This window comes from Odontesthes bonariensis, chromosome 1 (genome assembly GCF_027942865.1).
Source record: "Odontesthes bonariensis isolate fOdoBon6 chromosome 1, fOdoBon6.hap1, whole genome shotgun sequence".
NCBI classification, from domain to species: Eukaryota; Metazoa; Chordata; class Actinopteri; order Atheriniformes; family Atherinopsidae; genus Odontesthes; species Odontesthes bonariensis.
This window is the reverse complement of record NC_134506.1, coordinates 29,800,600-29,824,418: the sequence shown is the minus strand read 5'-3', so window position 1 is coordinate 29,824,418 and position 23,819 is coordinate 29,800,600. Positions and strand designations below refer to the sequence as shown.

Below are 23,819 nucleotides of genomic sequence, written 5' to 3'. Positions count from 1 at the left end.
GTTTCTCAGCATGCATGCATCTGCTAGCAGGAATAAGAAAGGAACGTATTTGCTTCCAGACTAAATGGTAAAAACACAACAAAAAGACTCAGGACTGTATGTGGACAGTTGTACTACCTCGCAGCAGCAGCTAGCAGGTTTTTAGCATTGGCAGCTGCTGGGTCCACAGACAGACTTTTAGCAGCCAGCAGCAGTTTGCTGGAAGCCATGGAGATGTTCTTCAGGTTACCAATCACCTGCACCTGGTCATCCTTTTTCTGAAACCATAGTATTGTCAGCAGAAACTCATGAAAATGCTTGTTTTTTGTTTAAAGATCTTAAGTTTTAACTTCTTGACAGATAATGACACAGACCTGTGTGTGCCCAGCCATCTCTATTCCAGCATCCAGGAACTCATCAAAGTCTTCGCTAAACTTCCCAGAGGCCACAGCCAGCTGGCTGCTGGAGCCACGAGAACCGTGCACCACCTCACCTGCAGACTGGTTCAGGTCTGCTGCAGTTTGGTTCAGCTCATTCTGGGCCTCCTGAAAGGACTTGGAGGCTGGAGGGATCTGAACAGAGCCCACATAGGAGACATTCGTGGTATAGTTGAAGAATAACTGCACCCAACACAGCCAAAATTTGTGTAAAGCATGAATAGGCACAAGCTAAAATGAAACATCAGTATTCTTCTCCCATTGGACAATGCTGTTGAAACATGTAAAGATGAAGAAAAGGAGTTCTGCTGACTCACGGTATCAATTAGCAGCTTCTTGCTGGCCTCTCCGATGCTCTTAAGCGCCAGGTCCACATCCTTCTGGCCAGGCAGACAGTTGACGCAGTTGTTCAGGGAGTGAGAGACAGCTTTGGCCACCTGGAACACACAGCAGGCTCACAACAGACCGAGTTTTCAAGGTTGAGTAAAGGTGACCAGACTGAGCTAAAAGTCTGAACTAAATCTTGATGAGCGAGGCAGTTTAATAGAATGTGCATCTGAGGTTGTAAATTCTCACAAACACACAGTCTGCACAAAGTTTCCTTGGCACTGACATTTGATGGTGTGACCTTTGTGCTTTCCACGAGCCACCCGCAATATTAAAAAGGACACACAAGCAGAGGGGACAACACCCCCGAGCAAAGCTGAACCCTCTCACCTGTGCCAGCCTCTGCTGGCTCTCAGCATCACCGGGGGATATCAGAGCCTGCTTGGCCTCGTGAATGAGAAGCGCAGAGCCCTCCATGACATCACGAGCCGAGTCCAGCATGGCTGCTGCAGCCTTAGGGTCTGTGGTGGAAGCAGCGACACCTCGGGCCGCCTGGGCCAGCGTTTTCAGGGCCTGAGCCGTCTCTCTGGCTGCTATTCCTGCAAACATACTATGTTTAAGGCTGCATCCACTTAGCCTCACTTTACCACAGTGCAGCGTACAATGCTGTGTTCTCCTATTATTGTACCAAGTAAAAAATTTAATTAGATACAGATGAATGCAATGAATTAAAAAACATATTTGAAGCAACTAAAACATTTATTACAAACTTCATTATGTTTGCATAACCAACCTGTGTAGTGTTCATTTCCTTGAGCAGCACAGGTGAGCAGCTGAGCCATGGAGGATCCCACTGACTTTGAGGTGCTGCCCAGATCCTGAGCACATTTCTCCAACTAAAGTGGAGAGAGAAGAGGGAAGCTTTAGATCAAAGTATCTGAAACAACATTTCTGGCTACAAACTCATCACGTTCTGCTTCAGGCTGCTGAAGGTAAGCAGTTTCACTTGCACTGCTTCCCTGAACTTAATGCAAAAACGTATCTATGTTTTTGTATTCAGTGGAATACAAATCTGAGCAAATCTTATGAAGCTGAAACCACTTACGGATTCTCCAGGTAGAGGTTTGAGTTGAGTATTTGCTGCAGCCAGTTTGGCGTCTTGCAGCTCACTTCTCAAGGTCTGGATGGCAGTGAGTGCAGAGTCGATCTCCATGGGGCCACAGGCTTCATGAGCCTACAGACAAAGAATCAATCACAGTTCACGGTTCCAATAATTAGGACTTAGGTTTTGTCGTTTTATATTGTGGTACTTTAAAAAGAAATACATGCTACACAAACCAAACAGAAGACATCCTGAATGAAGATGCATCACACTATTGCTGCAAGTCAAATGATTCAGAAGTCTTTTTTTTTTTTACACTACAAGTACTCTGTCCAAGTTTGGATCATTGGCTACATGTTTGCCCAGGTTCATAAGAACCAAAGACAAACTAAAACCTTTTGGAATTCTTAAAGTGCCAAACTGATTAATCTTTACGTGTAAAGCAGGTGTGTAAGATGAAGTGATTTTGTCAATAAAATGACACCAGCTTGGGCTCCCTCGTGCATCTGTGCTCTACCTTCTGCGCAGACGTCCTCAGCTCAGCCAGGCAGGTGGCCAGGTTTTTGGCACACTGACCCAGTTGCATGGCTGCTGCCTGATCTGTCACCGTGGGAACAGACGACTTGGCAGAGGTCACCATCTTACTACCAGGCTACCGAGTGAGAAAAAAAACACGTATATTATTTCTACATCTCTTTAGGGAAAAAGAACATTGGCAACTGAAAATATTCACCTTGAAAAATTGTTGCTCTTTGCAACAAAATGGTGGCATTTTATCAGAATAAAACTTTTGGAGCTCCAACAGTACTGAAGCATTAAAAACATTCCACGGGAGCTTCTTTAAATGTCAGCTTAAATCAAAAAGAGGTTACAGGCCTATTTTAAAGGGTCCCATACGACAAACACTATTTATAATTTCAGCCTGGTTCTCAATGTAGGGCTACATTTATTTTGTGAGAGTTTGGGGGCATGAAGTTTTAACAAGCTCTTGTCCAACGGAAATAAGAAATGTTGAGGATATAACATGCTGCACCTGTAGGAAGTTCTGGCTGGCAATGATGAGGGCTAGTTGTGCACTGAGGTCCTCTGATTTGGCCTGACTGCCTCGTACTCCCTGGACGAGCTGCGGGATGTGGTCTGCCACTGCCTGTACATCCACACAAAACCGATATACACTGCTTATACACAAGCTTAAATACAGTCAAAATGGAGACTTCAAAGACAACCCAAAAGCCTCAGTAGAAAAATAAATACATCTTTTAAACCATTCTGCAAATCCTACAGGCAGCAGTATAACAGAAATCCTACAGCAGCTAACAGAAAAAAAGCTGTTCAAAGAGTAAAAACAAAATATTATGGAGTGTAGTGGATTTAAAAGAAGAGAGAACTAAAAACAGAATACATCAGAAAGTAAAAAGGCCCCTCACTGTCGGCTTTGATGCTCACCTTACAGCTCTGCACCAGCTGCTGGTGAGCGGCTGTGTTCTTGTTGGAGGCGGCAGCATTCTGAGCGGCAGCGATGGTCTGCGTGGCTGCAGCTGCAGCTTGTTTGGCAGCATTCTGAGGAAGATTAAGACCCACACAAGCATCCACATTCAAAACAGCGTTACATGGTAGACGTCTATCGGTACCAGTAGCTTTGACTCCTGAAACTTTTGAGCCTGGATGTCAAGACAATACCATTAAAGTGTAATATGACACATATCTATAGGGAAAGAAAAATGTATATTTCAATGTTTCTGACTGCGATACAGACGTCTGTTCCATAAATATTACAACAAAATATGCATATAAATACAGATCACCCAATAAGGACAATAGACCGTTCACAGTAGAGTAACTAACAGGTGTAGTGATTCAATCATAAACCCTGTTAAGGAGGATTTTTTTTTTTAAAGCATTCTATTTAGATCAGTTTCACTTATTTTTCCATTGCCAGGCAAAATAAAAAGTTGCAGAAAAATAAAAGAGGTCTAAACCCCCAATATTTAGTGGTATAAATAAATAAATAAATAAATAAATAAATAAAAAGGTTCTGAAATAAACTTATTCATAGAGCTTTGATGCCATGTAACACCTTCATTTTGCTGTCTACAATGCAGCTTTAAAGATGCGGATAAAGTCACTTTTTAGTGTGTGTTCATCTTCATCTCAATTCTGGGGGAAATAGCATCATTCCACTTTTTTCTACTAGGGGTTAAAGTGTAACAGCTGATCTGGCACTGCTGACCTCCAGTCTGTTGATCAGTTTCTTCTTGATGGCGTTCTGAGCAGCAGCATTGGTGGCAACACGCAGTCCCTCGGCAGCCTCCCTCAGTTTCTGCTGCTGGTCCTCATTCTCTGGGTATGCTGCGGCACCCTGAGAAACATACGCACCGATCAGCAGATACTAAGGGCAGTGTGAGCTGGTGTAAGATTGGGGAGAGACGTTCACGACTAAACCAATGGATAAAAATCTTTAAACTGCAGCTCTTTCACACAAATAATCACTTCTTTGTTGGTGGCTGAATGTCGGGAGATTGTGTTTGTTCATATCAACAAGCGGCTCTTCCTTTCTTCCTCTCTTTTTCTTTATGTATTTGGGAGCAGTGTAAACAAGAAAAGGGATTTGCAGAGGCCGATTCTGAGAGCAATCCCGTCTCCTGCTGTGGGAGAGAAAGCTAAGCCTGCAGCTATTAAGTTAATTAAGAGGGAGCGTCACCCACAGCAACAGAGAAAGGAGGGTGTGCATGCCAACTCATGTCATTAAGATAACATTCAACCCAACTACCAAACAGATACAATCACAATTATTCTAAAGCAAATCAGAACCTGACACAAGGTTTAAAAAAAAGCAGAAAAAGGGAAAACCTACATGAAATTAATTAATTAGCTGCCAAGGCAACGACTGGCTATGGTCTCAGCATCCATTAATATAGATAAATATACAGCTGTGATTGTGATAATTCTGACTTCAAACTCGACTAACCAGCTGGAGGGCATCATTTAATTTTCATGGTGGAAGAGGGGAGTTATTAATATCAGCGTGCGATTCAGTCGACAGATAATGAGACTGATGGGGAGAGATAGCAGATGGATAGCTTGGATAGAGCAGGATGAGATGACTGCCGAAGCTCTGTCTGCCCCTCAGCATTGTGGGAAGAAAAGGTTTGGAGCCTTTCATTCTCAATCTCTCTGTGCTGAAATGTTGAGCCGTACGACGGAATGGACATTGACTCTAAAAGCAGCGTGGGCTCAGCTGAGTCCTGGAAGTTTTGCATTTCATTTGACTGTCGACCCTCTACCTCAGTGTCTTCGCAGAGTGACCCTGAAGTTTACACGGGGAAGCTTTACCGCAGCAAAGATCTCTGTTAAACTGCAATATAATCGCAGCATTAGATGGGCTTTTGTACAAATTAATTAAAACTTGACTCCTGTGTTTAGTTAATTAACACTGGTCGCCACAATGTTAACACCGTTTACACAACTGCCAGCAGAGTGGCATCTCCCTCTATGTAGTTGTTTGGTAAAATGTTTGTATGCTCATATGTGAGATTTGCAGAGAGAATACACTGGGGCTAAAAGAGCTCCAAGAATTGTTGCAATAGAGAGGGAAGAGCGTGAAAACTGGGTAATAAAACCATCTGGCTCATTCAAATCAACACATACAGTGTTGCTTATGAAAGGCCCTTGTTTTTGACCTGAAAGGGCAAGAAAAAAAAATGTCTGCAGCGTCTACTTTAAGTTAAAGAGTAAGAAAGGTCAATGCTGTGAGACCACACAGGGGGATTTAACCACATATATAATTTACATCATGACTATAACAGAGGAAAAAGAATAAAAAATAAAGAAATAAAAGGAATAAAAACCCATAAAGCTGACTGCTTATTCAAAGTCACTGAACCGATCTCATAAGTAGTTAATTCAGGTTTTGATGTTCAGCTGAGCGAAAGCGTTGACCATGGAGGGGCTGACTTTTACCTTATAAAGCTACTTGTAGGAAACATTCCTGTTTCTATAAGGCATTTTTAGATTAAAAGATGAGTTTATGCACGAGATTTTTATTAAGAAATATTTTGACATTTACAGTCTATTGAAAATTTAACCCTGCACGAATAGGACCAAGTAGAATAAAGACCTCAAAGTGTAATTTTAGTCTTTTCTTATTTATTGACGCACACATGGCCCCTGACCTGCCCCGCTCACTGCCTCTCTCCTGTGCTGTCATCTAAAAAGGTCACTTCGTGTGTACCAGAGAAGCAGCGCTCAGCCCTCAAGATCGTTCAATGGTCTTAAAGGAAATGCCACGGTTGTCATTGGCCTATTAAAACTAAAGATGCCCTTTAAATGAAAATATTTAAAAAGTCTTTGAAAACAGCTACCGAAAACCTACTAGAAATATTGTTTTTGAAACTGATCATTTTACCCAATTACTAAACTTTTTCTTTTAACTTCATTTGAGATTTGAATGTTGGAATTTATACAACATAATATGCTTCAAGTCCGGCGTGCTGCTCACCTTTGCTGCCTCCACCATCCTTGCGGTGGCATCTGCCAGCAGTTTGGCAGCCGCCAGCAGCTTCTTCGAATTGTCCACGTCCACCTCGGCTTCAGCGTCGGACCTCATGGCGTTCACCAGGTCTGATGTTGCCTGAGCCAACACCCGAGCCTGCCGGACCATCTCTCCTGGATGGTGACACAGTGGACGGGCGCAGGGAAGCAGAGAGACATGAGAATCGGTTTGAGCGAGATGGTCTGACGAATAATTAATATCAGTGAGAGACTGTTCTGGCTAATTTGCTATTTTTAGCACCCATGTGTATGAGTGTGGGGCACTAATATTACATCCACTCTTACAGATGAACACAATAACTGCTATACCACTATGAGATATATATATATATATATATATATATATACACACACACACACACACACACACACACATACCACCACTATAATAATAACACTGGTGTTATTACAATACTGGTGAATGCTCACAAAAGCGCTCTGTCAAATTATGAGCGCATATTCTTAAGAGTGTACCGACTGATCTGCCAACACTCGACTGCTGAGAGATTCTGCAACTGCAACGTGCTGCAACTGGATGATTTAAATTCTTATTCTGGTTGAGAGAAACATCTGTGCATTAGAGCATCTCACTAGTAACTGATTATAAAATTGTGATGATATTTTAAATGGGTGATTCATCCTTAAATAAAGACAAATACAACATTTAAAATGTAATGTGAACAGCAAATATAATGTGTCCTTCAGTCTGTAGGTTTTAGGGCAAAAGAGATGAAAACTTAGAAGGCCGGAGTTATTTTGTTCCAATTGGCAGCTATGAATCTGAGCGAGTGGCCATGACTGGAGTCCCCCAGGGGTCAATTCTTGGACCTCTTCTGTTTAACTTGTATATGCTCCCTTTGGGTCAGATATTGCAGAATTTTAACATCAATTATCACAGTTATGCAGACGATACACAATGGACGGGTGCAGGGAAGCAGAGAGACATGAGAATAGGTTTGAGCGAGATGGTCTGACGAATAATTAATATCAGTGAGAGACTGTTCTGGCTAATTTGCTATTTTTAGCACCCATGTGTATGAGTGTGGGGCACTAATATTACATCCACTCTTACAGATGAACACAATAACTGCTATACCACTATGATATATATATATACACACACACACACACACACACACACACACACACATACCACCACTATAATAATAACACTGGTGTTATTACAATACTGGTGAATGCTCACAAAAGCGCTCTTCTGTCAAATTACGAGCGCATATTCTTAAGAGTGTACCGACTGATCTGCCAACACTCGACTGCTGAGAGATTCACTCTTTCCATGTTTTACACTTTTTTATGCCTGGTGTGACACCACCCAACACCTACAACACCAGTTCAAAGGTGCTGTTTTCTAACTGGCTGGATTAACAGAAACCTCAGCAGAGCAAGCAGCCATTCAACTTGTCTATAAAGCCAATCAATTCGTCTGAGCTGACCTTCAGGCCCCCAACATTCTCTGTGCATCACTTTCTTTCTCGACTGTCAGACTTGTTAACATCACTGTCAGCTTTTCTCTGTGGCTTCCCCCGGGGCTGACAGCAGTCACCTCAAACCGACTGTCATGTCAGTCTCTGAGGAGACGATGGGATGAGATGTGCACAGACCCACAAAAAGGCGTCAACTCAAACTAAAAAAACCTGAGAGCTGTGGCAAGCCAATGTTCATGATGTGCTTGAAAGTTTGTGAACACTTTAGAATTCGCTGCATAAAAATGATCCAAAACATCCTTGAAACATTGAAGGAAAATTTAAAACGAAAATCTATTTATTTGTTTTTTTAATCAATTAAGGAAAAAGGATCCGGAATCCAGATGATCAACGCTACCAACAAGCTTTCACTTGTGCTCTCAGACTAAAAAAGACCAAAGATGAAAAGAAAAATTGATTCATCTGTGCAAAAATAATCAAAAACAAGAACCTTGAGTTCAGCCAAAGTAAGACTTCTTTCTCTTTTGGACTCACCTGCATCTCCCATTGAGCTAAAGATGCTCTCGGTGACCGTCATGATGGTGTCGGTGGCCTGGTCATAGCGCCCGATTGGCTCTCCCCTTGAGGTGTACTGACGGACGTGCTGCAGGAGATCTCCCAAAGCCTGACTCACCACGCTGGCTGCCGCGCTCACCTTGAAGAAGTGAAATGCACCTCATTGATAGACTTCTTAAACTACATGTTTGCTTCCGAATAATTCTGCTTCTGAACAAATGGAACACCAAACAGGAAAAGGAAACGTGAGCCAAGCTGACCTGCTTGAGTAGCTCGCCATCCTCTGTTGCCGAGAGGCAGGCCTGGACGCAGCTCTCCACCGAGCGGTCAACCAGCTTCCCGGCTTCGATCAACTGCTCCTGACAAACTGGGGAGCTAATGGTAGGACTCACCACCTACAACAACCACAAATTGAAATGCAAGAAATGTAATTCAGCATCAAAAAGCATAATGGAAATGACTATTTCAACCCCGTGATCAGTGTGAAGAGAACATTGTGGGGGAATTCAAAGGTTTTTATCACGTTAGAACATTTAAATCAGAAAAACAACAACTTAAACCTTGTTTCAGTTATGCAACTTAACAAAGGAGATGGAAATGAGAGTTGTAATGGTTCTCATCACGCTGCCACACAGAGGTGACAATGTGGTTAGTAAATGCAACTATTCAGAATGGGAGCCAAGACGCCATTCAAACTAATTAGAGGCATGTGGGTTGTACAATTAGGGATGCATAAAATGATGAATGCCTGGGGTATTTTACAGTCTCCTGGGGCATCTTCAAACATTCACTCTCTAAAAATGCATTTATCTTCTGCAGGTAACTTGCAGTTCATTCTTAATCTTGAACAGGGAAATCTTCTTACTGATACTTATAACATTTTAAGGCAGCAAACAGGAAATCATTACGTGCAAAAGCTTCCCAAGTGATGTCCTTAAACCGATGTAACTGTGATATTTAAATCCAAAACAGAAATATTCAACCAAAGATCCATACACAAATACTGATCTGAGACCTTTTGTATGACGACACTCTCCTCTTATGTTCGATAGGACGCAAGACGCCTGAGGTTACAATACCTCGATGTATTTAAAAAAATGTTCTTGTACCTTCGCACATGCCACAAGCTGGGAGGTGGATAGGGCACACTGTGTTGCAGCAGCGATGACCCGGTTCTGCAGGACGGTGTCCTCTGCAACCTGGGCAACATTCTTGGCCTTCAGCACCAACATGGCTGCCGCGTTGGCCACTGCTTTGGCCAGATTCATCAAGATATCCTGCAACAAAAGGTTGTCAGGATTGAAAACATCATTATATTCTCATGCAACTGATGCAAGATATGGCAGCATTACTGTAGCATTTAATTTGTGAAGACAGGAGTTTAATATTCAGCACAGCTCTGGCACAAAGGATCATGTGGCTGTATTTAATTGTACTAAACAAGAGGTGATCCACAAACATTTCACAGAAATAGGACAATTACCTGGAATCCCATTTAATATCTAACAGGAAAAGCAATGCTGTTTAGTTGCGTAAGACACGAAAATTAACTCAACTTTATAAACCTAATCAAAGTTGCAGCACCAACAGTGTAATCTCATTAAATTTGACATATTTAGTCACTGCACAGCTGCTGAACTCTTCATTACAGAATTGCTTTAAAATATCAAACCACTCCCCAGTGTGTGGTGCGAGACAGGAGAGACGTAGGAAAAGTTTAATCTCCTGAGTAACGTAACCAAGTTTAACAGATAGGAAAGCTGCAATGCAAATCAACACATGCCCCTCACATTTCCTTGGTCACAGTTTGACTTTGAAGAAGTGAGTGGCAGCTCTCACATTTGGTTTTGTCTGAATGCAGTATTGATGATAAAAGGGAGAAGCGGAGGTGTTACCTGGAACCTCTCGTCCATCTCGTTCTCTCCAATCTGGCGCAGGAGGTCTCCGCTGGCTTGGCCGATGCTGCCTGCTGCTGTCAGCACTGTCTGCCTGGGCTGCGGACACACAAACACACGCGAGGAAAACCATTAGGATGGACGGGAGGCTGTATTTTAAAGCTCCTGCACCGTCGTGTAGCTTGAGATGTGTGTTATGCACACGAATTTAACAGTTGCACTAGAGTGCCTTTCCAACCACCTGCACAGATAATGCACATATGGACAAAGCTCAAGAGTTGAGATGAAGAGATGCTGTCTGCAGGTTACAAGCCAAGCGTGGTACAGTACATTAACTTCTGAATGATTATATCACTTTAAAACACCAACACACTCTATACGAGCTTTGGTGAGGACATTAAAGCCGGCTACATTTGCATATGAGTAATTGTTCTTTGCAGCATTCATATAAAGCAGTTCTGCATCCTTAGTGAGCTTGGAAACTTGGATCATTATTCAGAGCACCAGCACAATTTACTTAGCAGGAGTCAAGCAGTGGCGCATGTTTAAGTAATTAAAGTAAATGTAGTTTTAGAATGGCGGCCCACTGCTGGCAGCCTGCGGTAGCAGCTCTGGACATTATGGTTCCTTTCTTTGAATTTTCTTGAGATTTTACAATGAGCTTTTTTCTGTAAAAACACCAAATCTTTTAAATCTTTTCTATACTGGTGTGGATGTTGTGCTGCTGGAGGGATTCTACTAGTAACTGCGGCTGTTAAGATGCATATCCATGACAATGGGAAAGTTGTTTGAATGTCGGAGCAGCTGATGGAGTTTTCCAAAGCCCAACTAATGCCTGCAATAAGACCCCAAATCAAGATGAGTTGAAGAGGAGATGTCAAGGATGCAGAGCAGGAACAAAATGGAGAGAGGAGGACATTTAAACTATTTCTACCCATGATCATCATGGGAAGTATGAGATCACTGGCAGATATAATGGATGAGCTTGGAGCCCTGACAAAGGCACAGCAGGAATATCAGGATGGCAAGTTTTTTTTTTTTTTTTTTTTTTTTTTTTTCACACAGAAACATGGCTGCAGGAACAAATCAAACACCTCTCTACTCAGCTTTTTGACTATATGGGGTGACACAGACGGCAGACAGTGAGGTAAAAGTGAAGGAGAAGTGATTTCAGTGCTCGTTAACAGATGAACATGTCACAGAGACTGGCTGTTGATCATCGTTGGCTGTGAGTTCCTGTCCAATTCGTCTACCAAGACCGTTCACCTGTATTATCTGCCGGTGCTGTGTGTGTACCAGATTTCAACCATATCTCTGTCTGCTACACTTCAACTTCCCTAAAGGTTTCTCAAAGGATTTTATTTCCTTTTGTTATCCATCCATAACTATACAGTCTTTAATGATAATAAACTGTTCCTGGGGATTAATACAGTATGACAGAACTAAAGTGAAAGACGTTTAAGACCAGGAAAGAGACAGAATTATTAAAAGAAGACAACTTGTAAATCAAGATAAAATCAGATATGTGACATATCGAATTAGCCTTTTAGGTTTGCAGTTTGACAACTTTCTACTTTTTTTTTTGTTTAAGCTTTTATGTCAGACTGTTTTCTTGTTGCTTGGAATTTGAAACAGTTGTGATGACCTCAGCTCGTCTGTTTCAACTGGTTTGCCTCTTCATCATGAACCATCCCTTTTTTCTGGTCTTCCCTTCACATATTTCTCTCTAGATTAATACCACCCATCACATCCGGCAGACTTTTTTTGCAATTTACAACATCAAAGACCGTCCATAGGTCACATCTCTTGACATCATCTTTCTAACAGATGCAATGTGTAAAAAATGAAGAGAGAGAAAAGAGCTGAATTGATTTCAAGAGTTGGAGGTAGCTTTGCTCACCTCTCCAGAAGCCGGCTCTACAGCCTTCAGCAGATCAGACACGGCCCCTGCAAGTGTCCTGGCAGCCTTCATCAAGTCGTTACCTCCTCCTACATCATCCTCCATCAGTGCAGCCAACAGTTTTACACCCTTTGACATTTCAGTCAGATTGGAGGAAATTGTGGTGATAGCGCAACCCACAGCTGTGTAGTCTGTATCGGTGGGATCACCTGAGAGAAAGAGGAGAAACGTACCAGATATAAGAGACCAGATCAGGTAAAGGGGAAGTCGTCTCAAGATTTCCCGCCTCATTCAAGCATGAGTCAAAAGTATTTGTATTCAATTGCATAAACACAGGAATCTGTTTAAGGGGATGGAAATCAAAAGCAAGGCAAGAAAAACTTGGGGGCATGGAGCGGAGCAAGTCGACGCTTTTGCCAGCCAACATTCTCCAAACCACAGCAGGATTTAAGGGAACTATTAGACTTTATATGGGTTCGACAGTGATGGTAATGAACACCAGGCTAATGGAAAAGTTCTACTTTAACCTTAGTAATTGGCCTAGTAATTTTAACTGCAGAACATGGCACCCCAAAAATGCACTTGTAAAAGTGTGGGCTTAAGTCTGAACACCCTTAACGCCTTAATTAAGGGTTACTAAAAGACTTTAATTCGTCAAAATTTAATCAAGCAACACCAACACGACCTATGTGTACGTCAACTGTGATGTGGTGTGAGATTTCCGATCCATCTTTTTGTTTCCTGAAAACTGCTGTAAATCGATACCCTGTCGGCGCACACACCGATTCACGCCCCTTAAAAGAAAGAGGAAAGGCCATGCTGAGGCACAACAGAGCCACTGACCAGCTGTGAGGTTCACGACAGAGGCTGTCCCTGCAGTGATGGCGTCCACCTGGGAGTGGATCTCATGTTTCGACTCGTCCATCTTGTTCTGAATCCACATCTTGGATGCCTAAACAGACATCACAAATAGTAATCACTGAAAGTGAAAGTGTAGTGCTATGTAATGTGTGGCAGATAAGTTCATGAGCATGTAGGTGAGGTGTATGTGTGCCGTGTACAGTACCATGTCCTGTCCCAGTGGTGGGAGGTTGTCAACCTCTCCCAGGTCGATCTGGGCCTTCTGTACAGCTTGCATGCTGGTGTTGATGGTTCCCATCAGAGCTTGCTGAGCTGAACTCTACGCGCAAATAGAACATTGTATTAGAATACAGACATACAGACATTTTCTCATGTGATTTATCAAACGTCAAACTGCATCTCTCCCCATGTTTTGTACCAGTGGTGGCATGTGTCCACGGTGCATCTGACCCATTGTGATCTGTTGCTGAGGGGAAGGCATGGTGCCCATGCTAAGCGACTCAGTGCCGATGGAGCCGGAGCGGATCACCCCTGGCAGCGCTACTGAGCCGTGCTCCACCCGGCCAACACGGTTAAACTGCTGCTGAAGGATGGTGGACCTGCAAGTGTATAACAGGCAAGATGTCGACAGAGCATTATCTTGATTATTCAGGAAACAATAAAATCATACACATGCTTTCTAGAAAAAAACAAGCCAAAAACGGAGCCACAAAGTCACCCCGTTTCTGGTTGTTGGCAGTGTTAGTGTTTCTATAGGACACATTTAGCATTAAGGCAGCACACTTGTGACAGCGAACCACTAACACAGAGTATACTGACTTCAAAAGAAAAAGGTTTGTTTTTATTTTGCTTCAGATAAGGCTGTTAAGAGATTGGCTTGCTATGTCCTTGCTGTATTAAAGACTTCTGGCTTTGGCACATGCACAGATAAAATAGAAAGGGAAAAAAATATATATTACACACAGAAGTAGCTGAAAGCAGGAAAGCAATTTCAGCCGAGGCTCGACAGGAAGAGAGCTTCAGCTACAATCTGAGAGCCCACCATGGGTAAATGAGGAAATACAGATCTAATCAGGAAATGTACAGATAGAGCCCTCGTCTGTTCAGTGACAAAATTTCCTCACATAATGATTATCTCTCAGGATAAAGTCCAGCTGAGGAAGCGTTCCTGTGGCAAAATAAAGCCTGAGAAGATGGATGTGTGAACTTGTGTTCAAGAAAGACAGAAAGAAGGAAATAAAAACCATATTTGGTGTTTTGTTAGAATAATATGAGACAGCTTTGTACGTTGCAACCGTACTTATAGTCAATGCATCACAATATGACTCAATACTGTACTGCCTAAATATAAAGCCAGGAATAAAAGGTAATCCACAAAAAGTCTGAATGACAAGACTAAAATACATGCTATGCATATTAGTTTAATTTGTTCTACATACTTTTTAGGGGATACGGATTCCTCGAGCATGGTGGACTCCTCATCACCTTCTAATCCAAAGCGGTCCTTGCTTTGCTTCTGCAAGAGAAACAGAGCTCGGTGATTAATAAAAACTTAATAATAATAAATACAAAAGGTCAGCTATTATAGCTACCTACATAACATGAGCCCAGCTTCCCTGAACTTATTTTTATCTGACTGCAGCCACATAAAACAAGACACAGGTCTATCAAGCATCATCTCTGAGAATGCATCTCAGGATATTGAATCTTTAGGATTCATTAGTGTCTGCAGACATCTATATCTTACCTTTTTGAGGATGATGTCGATGTAACCTGCAATGAGCTGGGAGATCTGTTCCCCTTCAGTGGTCTGCACCGAGTAGTAGCTTTCCTGGTACTCCCCAAAGTCCTAAAAACGGTTCCATCAGAAACATGCATTTTGAGCTGGACTGAGCGCAGTGAGTGTACTGTATACAGTCCGGGATTTACTCAGAGGATTAATGTGAATCCATGGAGACAGCTAGTCTCAGATGAACACCACACATTGTGTTAGTTGACATCAAGCTGCTGCTGCACGGAGAGAGTCAGATTAACCCCAGAGCAATCTTATGGTAGACTTTACGACAGAAAACCGTTCAATTTCCTGTCAGCTGAGCATTGCTACAGCTTCCAGTTAAACACATATTCAGCAAATTCTGGATAAAAAGGAAAATGTTAAAGACAGAGAGGCCTGCATCCTTGGCCATAACTCACATAAAACCTTAAACAAAGGCCCATACTGCCTCTGAAATGATCAAACTGTGCTCACAGTACGCATACGCCTGCTTCTGCACGTAAACAGCAAATTAATCCACAAATCAAGATCACAAAAATGCACGTACTAAACAGAAAAGCACTCCAATGAATGAATTAGCCTCCAGGAAATAGGTTTAGTTAATTTGATCGTGACAGATCTTCCGCAAGATTAAAACCCATGTTGTTGCTTGAGTCTGGGTGCTGACGCAGAGACAGATATTGACAGGGAGTAGCTTGTTCAACACTGAAGGCCATAAGGGAAAGACATAGGCTGAGCTCTGATGTGTAGTTCTATAATTCTGTTTATTGTAAGCCTCTCATTCAGGGTTAGGAGAAGTAATGAAAGCCCCACAATAAGCAGCAGTACCACAAAATTAGGAGAAACATTTGGAAGTGTTTTTCCCCCCTGATCAATGTGGTGTAAGGCTGCTCGCTCATCACAGGTTTTCTCATCCGGTCTTTGAAGTCAGTGCAGAGTAAAGTATGTGCGTCTTACCAGGGTGAAGCTCTTGGGCGACGCTGCCCACCTCTTCACGGTCGTGAGTGGCCACTCCTGAACCACATCTTTGGTCTTCTCGTCCACTCTCATCACGCTCTCTTTGGTGATGCCCAAGAGCCGGGGCACCAACTTGTTCTTACTCTTCATCTTTTCCTACAAAAGCAAAACGAAACACACATAGATGCCAGCACAGAACATCAGACATTACACAAGAGACAAAGGGAGCAAAACTACAAAGACCAAAGCAACATATTATTAAAGGACCAACGGCAAGTAGATCAGCTTTGCAATAGTCGTTAGATTAAAAACTTCACAGAACAGAACCTCTGTGTTTGATTACTTTGAGAAAAGAAAATATTAAATGGGAACAAAAACATTTATATTCCTCTTGTTTGAGCAAATAAGGACTGAATTGTAAGGAACGGGTTCAACAATCCAAAGCAACACTGTCGTGGAGGACCGATGCGACTATGAAATGTCAAGAGCAGCTGGGTGTACGGTCTGTATCCTTTCCTCTTGTTGACAATCAATGCATGGAGTTGGTTGGGCCATGAGGCTTAAAGGTTGTCAGATCCTCCAGGCCCAACGATGTATTCATAAATAGTAACTACATCTTTTATGCACATGTTTACAATATCTGTCCTACGTTGTCTGTATTCAGGTTTTCAACATGTCCCGACCCTGCTTTCCTTACTAAGAACATACGTGCAACAGCCAAAACATTAAAACCACCTGCCTAACATGGAGTCCAACACCTGGATGTTGAGGGGCTTTAGGTCTTGAGGATTGCAGGGTGGGAACTCTGCCAACGAAGCTGTGAGGAGTTTAAGAGTCGAGTCAACACCCTGGGCTCTTGGTTGAGCACGTTTTAACTTCCCGCTGTGAGAGGCTGTGGTGGAGCATCACTGGAATTTCAAATGTTGCGATACATTCTTGCACATTGCACTTAAATGTCAGTTTTATTCCCTTCAGGGAAAAGCATGGCCGAAATTAATTTGAATTCATTCTCATATCCCTCTGCCCGCTGTGGGTATTACGAGAATCAAAGGCATTGAAAGAGCAGCACAGATTAACAACCCCAGCAACAAAAAAATGTCAGTCATAACGCTCACAGCATGAAAGCCTCATTTTTCTGCCGTGCTGATCTGTCAGGATGGGCATTCATCCATCTAACCAATGCAGAAAAGAAAAAAAAGGATTACTTTTCCTTGCTAGAAATTTAAATCTTATATCTGAAGCACGTCTTTACCACCTTGCCAGTGATTCCTAAACTCCCCCCTACATTCACTAAGGCACTCACTAAACTGCAAGAATTCTTTTTATTTTCCCATCGTATGGAACTGAGCAAATGCAACTTTAGGAGGAAGATGGAAAGAACGTGATGGGCTGTGGCATGAGGGCAAAGAGGTGAGGTGTGCGATAGTCCTGCAGGGCTTGTAAACTTTCTGGGGCCTCAAAAGGGTCATAGGTTAGAGGCTGCAGCCTGCATTCTTTCCAGGGTTATTTTGTAAGCTATTTCTGCTCCAATGGATTACCATCAAGGATCGCAGATGGAACAAAGGGGAAGACATATGATGTCAAACTGATCAAGGGGAACACAGGACCATGACCAGGTGGGTAAAATATTGTTTAGGATTGGTGTGATATTCTTAGTAGGAATAAAAGGCAGAGTGGGCAGTGAACTTAAAGGTGCCAGGAAAGCGCTTTATGCAGTCAGGGATGCGTCCCATGACTTACAGGATGTCCTTTCTATAACACACACACACACACACACACACACACACACACACATAAAAAGAGTAATCCGTCACTCTCGTCACAGCAGTTCCACAGGCACTGAAAATCAGCAAATTGTTCCAAACAGCTGGCATCTGCTGGCAGTTGGACTCACTCTGCTGAGCAACTTTAAACGGGTTACCTGTATGATGTCTCCCAGAACGTCTCATTCACTCCCCCCCCCCACCCTTCCTCCCCACCCCTCCTCCATCCAGTCCCTCTGAAATTATCTCAGAGCCACACTCAGCCGCACAGACTTTTGGTTTCCCTCCAGGAACACACTGAACTGCCTGCAGAGGAGGTGCTGCTTGTGTGTGTGTGTGTTTCTGAATATGTGAGCCAGTCCAACATGCAGGAGATGTACAAATGAAAACGTGTGGCATCTGAATCTTCAAAGGGCTCATTCCTTTGGCGACTGCGACTCATTTGACCAAGTCACTTTGGCAGATTTTAGTTTTAGAAAGCACAATAGCTCCCCCCCCAAAAAATAAACACTTTTTTTTAGGTCGACATAAGTTTTCGAAAACTCAAATGGACAAAGACAATTTCCCCCACCCGCTGCTTCTGCTATAAACCCCTTTATCCAGTTAACACCAAGCCCAGAGGACAGTTTTCACACTGTGGAGATAAAAAGTTCCGACTGCTGTTCAGCTAATTCTTAAAATCTGCTTCCACATTAAAAACTAACATTATCAAAGGCAAGAAAGAACTTTTTTGCAGGGGGAGAAGGGTGGAAAAAAAAACCTCCTCTTTAAATGAAATGGTCCTATAATAAAAAATAAAATAAAAAAAGTTTTGGTAAAAGCACAAAGATAAAACGTACGACTTTCCACTCACTTTGACGAGGAAGAAGGAGACGCCATACGTCCGCAGAGACCGCGCCAGTTTGACATATTTCACTTTAGCTTCGATCTCCGTCATTTCTCCACAGTTGTTGTGTTCCTGCACATCAGATTTTGTTTTTCATGTCAAATCTTTATGCTCCTTTGTTAAAAAAATAAATAAATAAATAAAAAAATAAAGATGAATGGAAGAAAAAAAAAAAGACATGATGAACAAACCTGGAAGACTTTCTTCTCTGCTCCTCTCTGTTTTATGTACTCTTTGGGAAGAAACTCCTTCAGACTGGAAAAGAAATTAAACTTGTGAGAGGCTGAAATTCAGTGAAAAAATAGAAGCTCACTAATATTTCTGCCAAAAACAAAAAGCAGAATCCATTTAATTATGTTTTTTTTTTTTTTCAAGTGACAATCCCATGCGTCCTATCTGACAAACATGAATCAATATGCATGATCAATCTCCATGTGTCACCTTAGAGAAATTGCTTCATGAGACAAATGCTTACTCTAAGAATCCAGGCTTGTGTTTATGCTCCATGTGAGGTCCAAACTGGATCTGAGCCTGAATGCCTCCAAACTCACCGCCCTTGTCAAATGACACCGGGTGGGAACCGTTTAGGATATCATCTCGAGCCTGTAAGATAAATGAAATGCTTACAAACAAAAGAAAGCGAGATGGGAAAGGCTTTGCTTCACGTCTTGCATCCTCTGCAATTTTCTTTTGATGATCCCAGAAACACACGTGTACCAGCAAATTGTGGCGGCTGCATCGAGCGTCAAACTGAAAGGATTCGTTTTTTTTAACTGATTACTAAAAAAAAAAAAAAGCCTGATCTTCATTCACTACCAATACTGGAATGTTTTAGGCCATTGGCATTTCCAGGATGTCCTGGTAGGTCTTTGTGTCATCTGAGTTGGGTTAAGGTCAGGACTCAAAGCTTGGTCATTCCACGATGTGGCTTCAAGGCCTTCAGGTCCTGACAAGGCAGCCCAAAATGATGATACCACCTCCATCATGCCACCATTTTGGTTTTGGTGTGGACTTTTTGTTTTTCTTTGTATTTCAACCAACATAGCACTGAGCTGTTGATTTGGACTGGGTCCACAAAGTGCCTTGATTGGACTTTTGCTTTGTGGAAAACTAGCACATGCTGAACTGCAATTCCCCTTTAGTCGTTCTTCACTAAACGCTACACTTATTCAGAATAACATTCGACTGAACTGACTCATGGATCATCTTTTTGCAACTTGAAGAGATTATATCTGCAGTTGTAATGCTGCCATCCTTGAATGCTTTTCAACTTCCTAAGATAACCAAACTGTGCTGTTGAAATGATCTTTGCTGGACACCCACACCTTGAGAGAATAGCGACGGCTTTGTATTTACACCTGCCAAACTGTCATGAGAGCAGCAGACTTGATGCTTTTTGTATTTTCCGCCTCCATTTATATGAAGAACCATCTCTACAACACACACGTCAAATCTTATATGACTGCAAATAGATCTGAGAGAGGAGTTTATTTATTCATTAGTTTTTTTTTGTTTTTTTTTTTACTGTGAATGATTGTTCAACACAGACATAAGAATATGCCTGTGTTGTATTAGCCTGGTGTCAGATTTGGTTGGTCTAGATTATTGTGCTTTAGATGAAGAGCAAAACGCATTTCATGAGAAATCAACCTGTAAATTTTCCCCAAAGCATTCAGAGAAGATCCTCTCGCAACTGTGTCTTCTGCTTTGAAGTGGCATCCTGAACTGGCAGGAGAGAACACTTCAGCCAAATGAGTGTTTGAACTGTCGTCAACACCACTGAATACATCTGATTTGGTGGCAGGCACCAAAAAACTGCACCGGAGTGCCTTTGTTCTTGAGACTTGCAAATTGCTGCTTCAACAGTCATTAACTGCTTTCAGTAGAGAAACTAGATTAGGTAGAGGAGCAGCCACATAAACTGTAATGCTGGGTTAAGACGAGGGCCAGACCTGCACGTAAAGCAAGTTGAGTTGAACCGGGTCACGGGAATCCACATTCTGGTCCGAGTAGAAGAACTTGCGTCTGAGCAGGAGAGTCTCGCTCTCCTCCACCCCCTGCTCTCTGAACGTTCTGCTGTGGTCCAGCCAGTTCACTGAAAGCACAACATCAAATCATATCTCTAAGAGGGCACACTTGTTTCTGTGACTTGAACTGTATCTCGCATCCACTCCACTCACAAGTGTTTTTTTTTTCCAATTACTACTCTATCTATTTTTTCTGTGCTCACTGCATTGAACAGTGTGGGCTTTACAGGGTTCTATTTGGAATGGAAAGGAAAAATGGGCTCAGACCTCAAGTCTAGATCTAATACTCCCAAATTCCAGTGAAACATGGCAAATATTACAGACCTGTAAAGACCTGTAGATCTGTAAAAAAAAAAAAAAATGGACTACGGTCACTGTGTACTGGGATTAAATGTTTGTGTGTATATATTAATTATGTGTGTGTGTGTGTGTGTGTGTGTGTGTGTGTGTGCGTTCATGCAAATCGGCTGTTCTTTCCTGAACTCACAGTCATCATCTGTGTGTAGTTTGGCTTTCAGCTTCTCCATCTTCCTCTCATCACGCAGCAGCGTCCTGTCTTTCTTCAGTGTACCCATCCCATCCTCCTTTTTCTCCTCCACCGTCTCCTGGATCAGAGAGTACTCCTCGTAGTTTGTGATGCCTGGGATCAAAAGCGGGAATAGATCATTCTGATGAAAGTCAGGCAGGTTTGTTTCATTGCATCGGTTTGACTCAATTATTTAAGCTTTACGAGCATTTTTTTGCTGTACAGTCTCTTAAATTGTGTAGGTCTGTAACAGGGCTTTTTGAAGGATGTTAAACACTTAAAATATATATAAATATATATATATAAAAAAGTCAATAATACGATGTACCTATTCTGCTGCATATGGTCACAAGCAGCTCGCCCACTGTTTTGGAGTCGTCCACCATGATTGTTTTTACAGCCCCATCCAACATTTTGATTTTCTGTGGCCTTTGCTTCTTTTTGTATTCAAGAATATCCTGCTCAAAACACACAAGATGGACAAAATAGAACATTGCAGAAACCGTTTATTAAAAAATAAAAATAAAAACACTTAGAAGAACTCAGGAATAAAATTTAAGAGGGAAAAGGGGACAGAGAGAGAGAGGACTGAAAGCAGCTGTTGAGAAAATGATCAAATGCATCCAGGTTGCTGGAGAAAAAGGAGAACACGTGCCAGAAAACCTTATTTAACGGCTGCCTATCACAGCCTGCTGCTTCCCTTCCAATCAAAAAAAATGAGGTGAGATTTGTCTCGGAATAATTGGTCGCAGTCATGCCTTCTACCTGAGATGCCTTTGGTGGACTTGAAGAAAGGGAAAGCATTTAGAAAAGCATCACCACCACTACAAATGCACTGAGAGGCCGTGCTGCTCTGCTGAACAGATTCAGATTCAGTCAGGTCCTTGGCAGCAGAGATCAGAGTCTTTAAAACAAGCTGGCGAGCCTAAAGCAGCTGGCCGGAGCACTTTTTTTAAAGCTCACGTTTGAAAGCTGCTTTGAACGTCCAAATTGTCTTGACATCCAGTTTCATCTTACAGTCTTTGCGTCTGAGAAGCCGCCAAGTTTTAATTTCTCTCTGGTGGGTTTATAAAGTTTTGTTTCCCTGATTGAAATGAACAAATTAAATATGCTGCGTTAACAAGCACCATGCTGATCTATTTGATCATTCCTTCGTTTTTGATCCGTCAATAAAGCACATAGATGTTCAAATATGCAAACCAAGACAACCACACATGAGACGTGAGGAGTGTTGGTGTATGCACACTGAATTCTGATGTGCTCTGTCGATGAGATTGTCAAGGTTGATGTTATTCACACATTGCTCCCAAGAAAGCTATGTGTGCGTTTCGTAATTTTCTTCAAGTGTTTTACCTTAAGTCTTTCCAAGTCACCGCTCAGCCCAAGTATTCACTCCATGGAAACACTTATTCATAGTCTTACTGTATGTGTTTGTAGGTTAAACAGATTGATGCGTTTACCCCATTGCGTAGCATGTAATAATCCAGTGTTCTTCCAGACTCCAACCAGATGCCTTTTCTTGGGTCTTCATCAGACAGAAACAGGCCGTAGTCTGATGCTGGAGCAGAGAGGAGAAACATCAGCAGTTTAGACATTTAATGAGACAGAAATTATCCTTATTTTCAGCATCAAACTGCATGACACCAGCTCCATAATGATCTTGGTAAGCACACAGAGAACAAAACTGAACATCCGACACAGCAGTTTCTCATTTTGTCCCTTGTGGCTTGCCATGTCGTTAGATGATAATCAAGACAGCATCTAAGAAAGCGCTCCACAAGAAGGAAGGTCACATATTATTTATGAGTCGCTGACAACTTTTCTAGCACTTGCCGTCATAAAAGCAGACAACAGACAACAGGAATGACTCGAGTGCAGTCTTGTGGAACGGGTAAGTCTGACCTGCCACTCGTCAAAAATGTAACGCTATGACTGATTAAAGTCTAACCTGCTGACACCAAGGTCACAAAAAGAAATTTAGACTCCGTGATTGACTAATCACAGGCACGTTGTCGGTCCTGAAAGACAAAACTATTATGTAACCTAATACAAGTAGTAGTTTGGGAGATTATGTCATCAGGAAAGAACTCTAGAAAGAGTTTTAAAAAGAAAAAGAAACTTATTTTTAGTGAAAAAGGCATGGAACGCCTACTCAAAGGCTTCTGATCATCTTCTACAGCTGATTTTTATTTTATTTTTTTTTTAAATATATAACCAAGCCAACACAGGACTTGTGAGTTTAGAGAAAGAAATTGTCTGATGAAGATGACACTTCACCACTTCAGGTTTCGTTATCAATCAGCCGATGGGCTGATCTATACGAGCCATATCCCACTTCTCACCCTGTCCAGTTTGGGCCTCCGGCACCCTCTCTCTGATGATCCTGCAGGCGTCGTAGACGGCTGTGGAAGGCTCAAACTGCATAGTCTTCACGACGTTGCATTGACGCACGCAGATTTTCAGCGACAACGCCACCATCTTGGCGGGTGGTGTGGGCAGGGGCTGCACCTGTGACAAAACAAACGCGGAAAAGACGAGTTGGATTTGATCACACTGCACCAGCCCGGGAGGTCTAAAACCCGAGCACAGGAGTGAAACTCACCGACTGAGAGCGATGAGGCAGATGTTGCGGGAGAAGAATGTGTCACAGAGAGGGTGGCACTGCTTACACTGGCACACAAGTCTCTTGCAAACGGGAGATGCCCTAAAAAGTAACACGAATCCACAGTGGCATCACCACCGTGCTCGATCGAACATCTTTTCATTTTCACGATTAAGAAAGCAAAGCCTTAACATGGGTTCCACTCCAACCATCTGTGTGTTCTTGTTACAAC

General features: G+C 42.3%; 1 protein-coding gene across 2 annotated transcripts in view; it reads right to left on the bottom strand.

Moving 5' to 3' along the window:
• Positions 1-23,819, bottom strand: part of LOC142378781 (talin-2) — an 81,903-nt gene that overhangs the window by 24,756 nt on the left and 33,328 nt on the right. For both annotated transcript variants that reach the window (XM_075463664.1, XM_075463673.1), the window contains 30 exons: positions 23,328-23,493; positions 22,446-22,543; positions 21,314-21,443; positions 20,947-21,099; positions 20,385-20,527; positions 18,908-19,035; positions 18,624-18,687; positions 18,400-18,504; positions 15,784-15,939; positions 14,800-14,901; positions 14,492-14,568; positions 13,471-13,651; positions 13,258-13,371; positions 13,035-13,143; positions 12,192-12,400; positions 10,292-10,390; positions 9,506-9,673; positions 8,657-8,791; positions 8,376-8,535; positions 6,344-6,510; positions 4,076-4,204; positions 3,292-3,405; positions 2,879-2,992; positions 2,363-2,497; positions 1,849-1,977; positions 1,537-1,639; positions 1,134-1,342; positions 734-853; positions 354-551; positions 118-257 (listed from right to left, as the gene is read on the bottom strand). In XM_075463664.1, coding sequence (XP_075319779.1) covers positions 118-257; positions 354-551; positions 734-853; positions 1,134-1,342; positions 1,537-1,639; positions 1,849-1,977; positions 2,363-2,497; positions 2,879-2,992; positions 3,292-3,405; positions 4,076-4,204; positions 6,344-6,510; positions 8,376-8,535; positions 8,657-8,791; positions 9,506-9,673; positions 10,292-10,390; positions 12,192-12,400; positions 13,035-13,143; positions 13,258-13,371; positions 13,471-13,651; positions 14,492-14,568; positions 14,800-14,901; positions 15,784-15,939; positions 18,400-18,504; positions 18,624-18,687; positions 18,908-19,035; positions 20,385-20,527; positions 20,947-21,099; positions 21,314-21,443; positions 22,446-22,543; positions 23,328-23,463 — 4,025 coding nt within the window. In that variant the 5' untranslated portion in view covers positions 23,464-23,493. The remainder of the gene's footprint in view (positions 1-117; positions 258-353; positions 552-733; positions 854-1,133; positions 1,343-1,536; positions 1,640-1,848; positions 1,978-2,362; positions 2,498-2,878; positions 2,993-3,291; positions 3,406-4,075; positions 4,205-6,343; positions 6,511-8,375; positions 8,536-8,656; positions 8,792-9,505; positions 9,674-10,291; positions 10,391-12,191; positions 12,401-13,034; positions 13,144-13,257; positions 13,372-13,470; positions 13,652-14,491; positions 14,569-14,799; positions 14,902-15,783; positions 15,940-18,399; positions 18,505-18,623; positions 18,688-18,907; positions 19,036-20,384; positions 20,528-20,946; positions 21,100-21,313; positions 21,444-22,445; positions 22,544-23,327; positions 23,494-23,819) is intronic.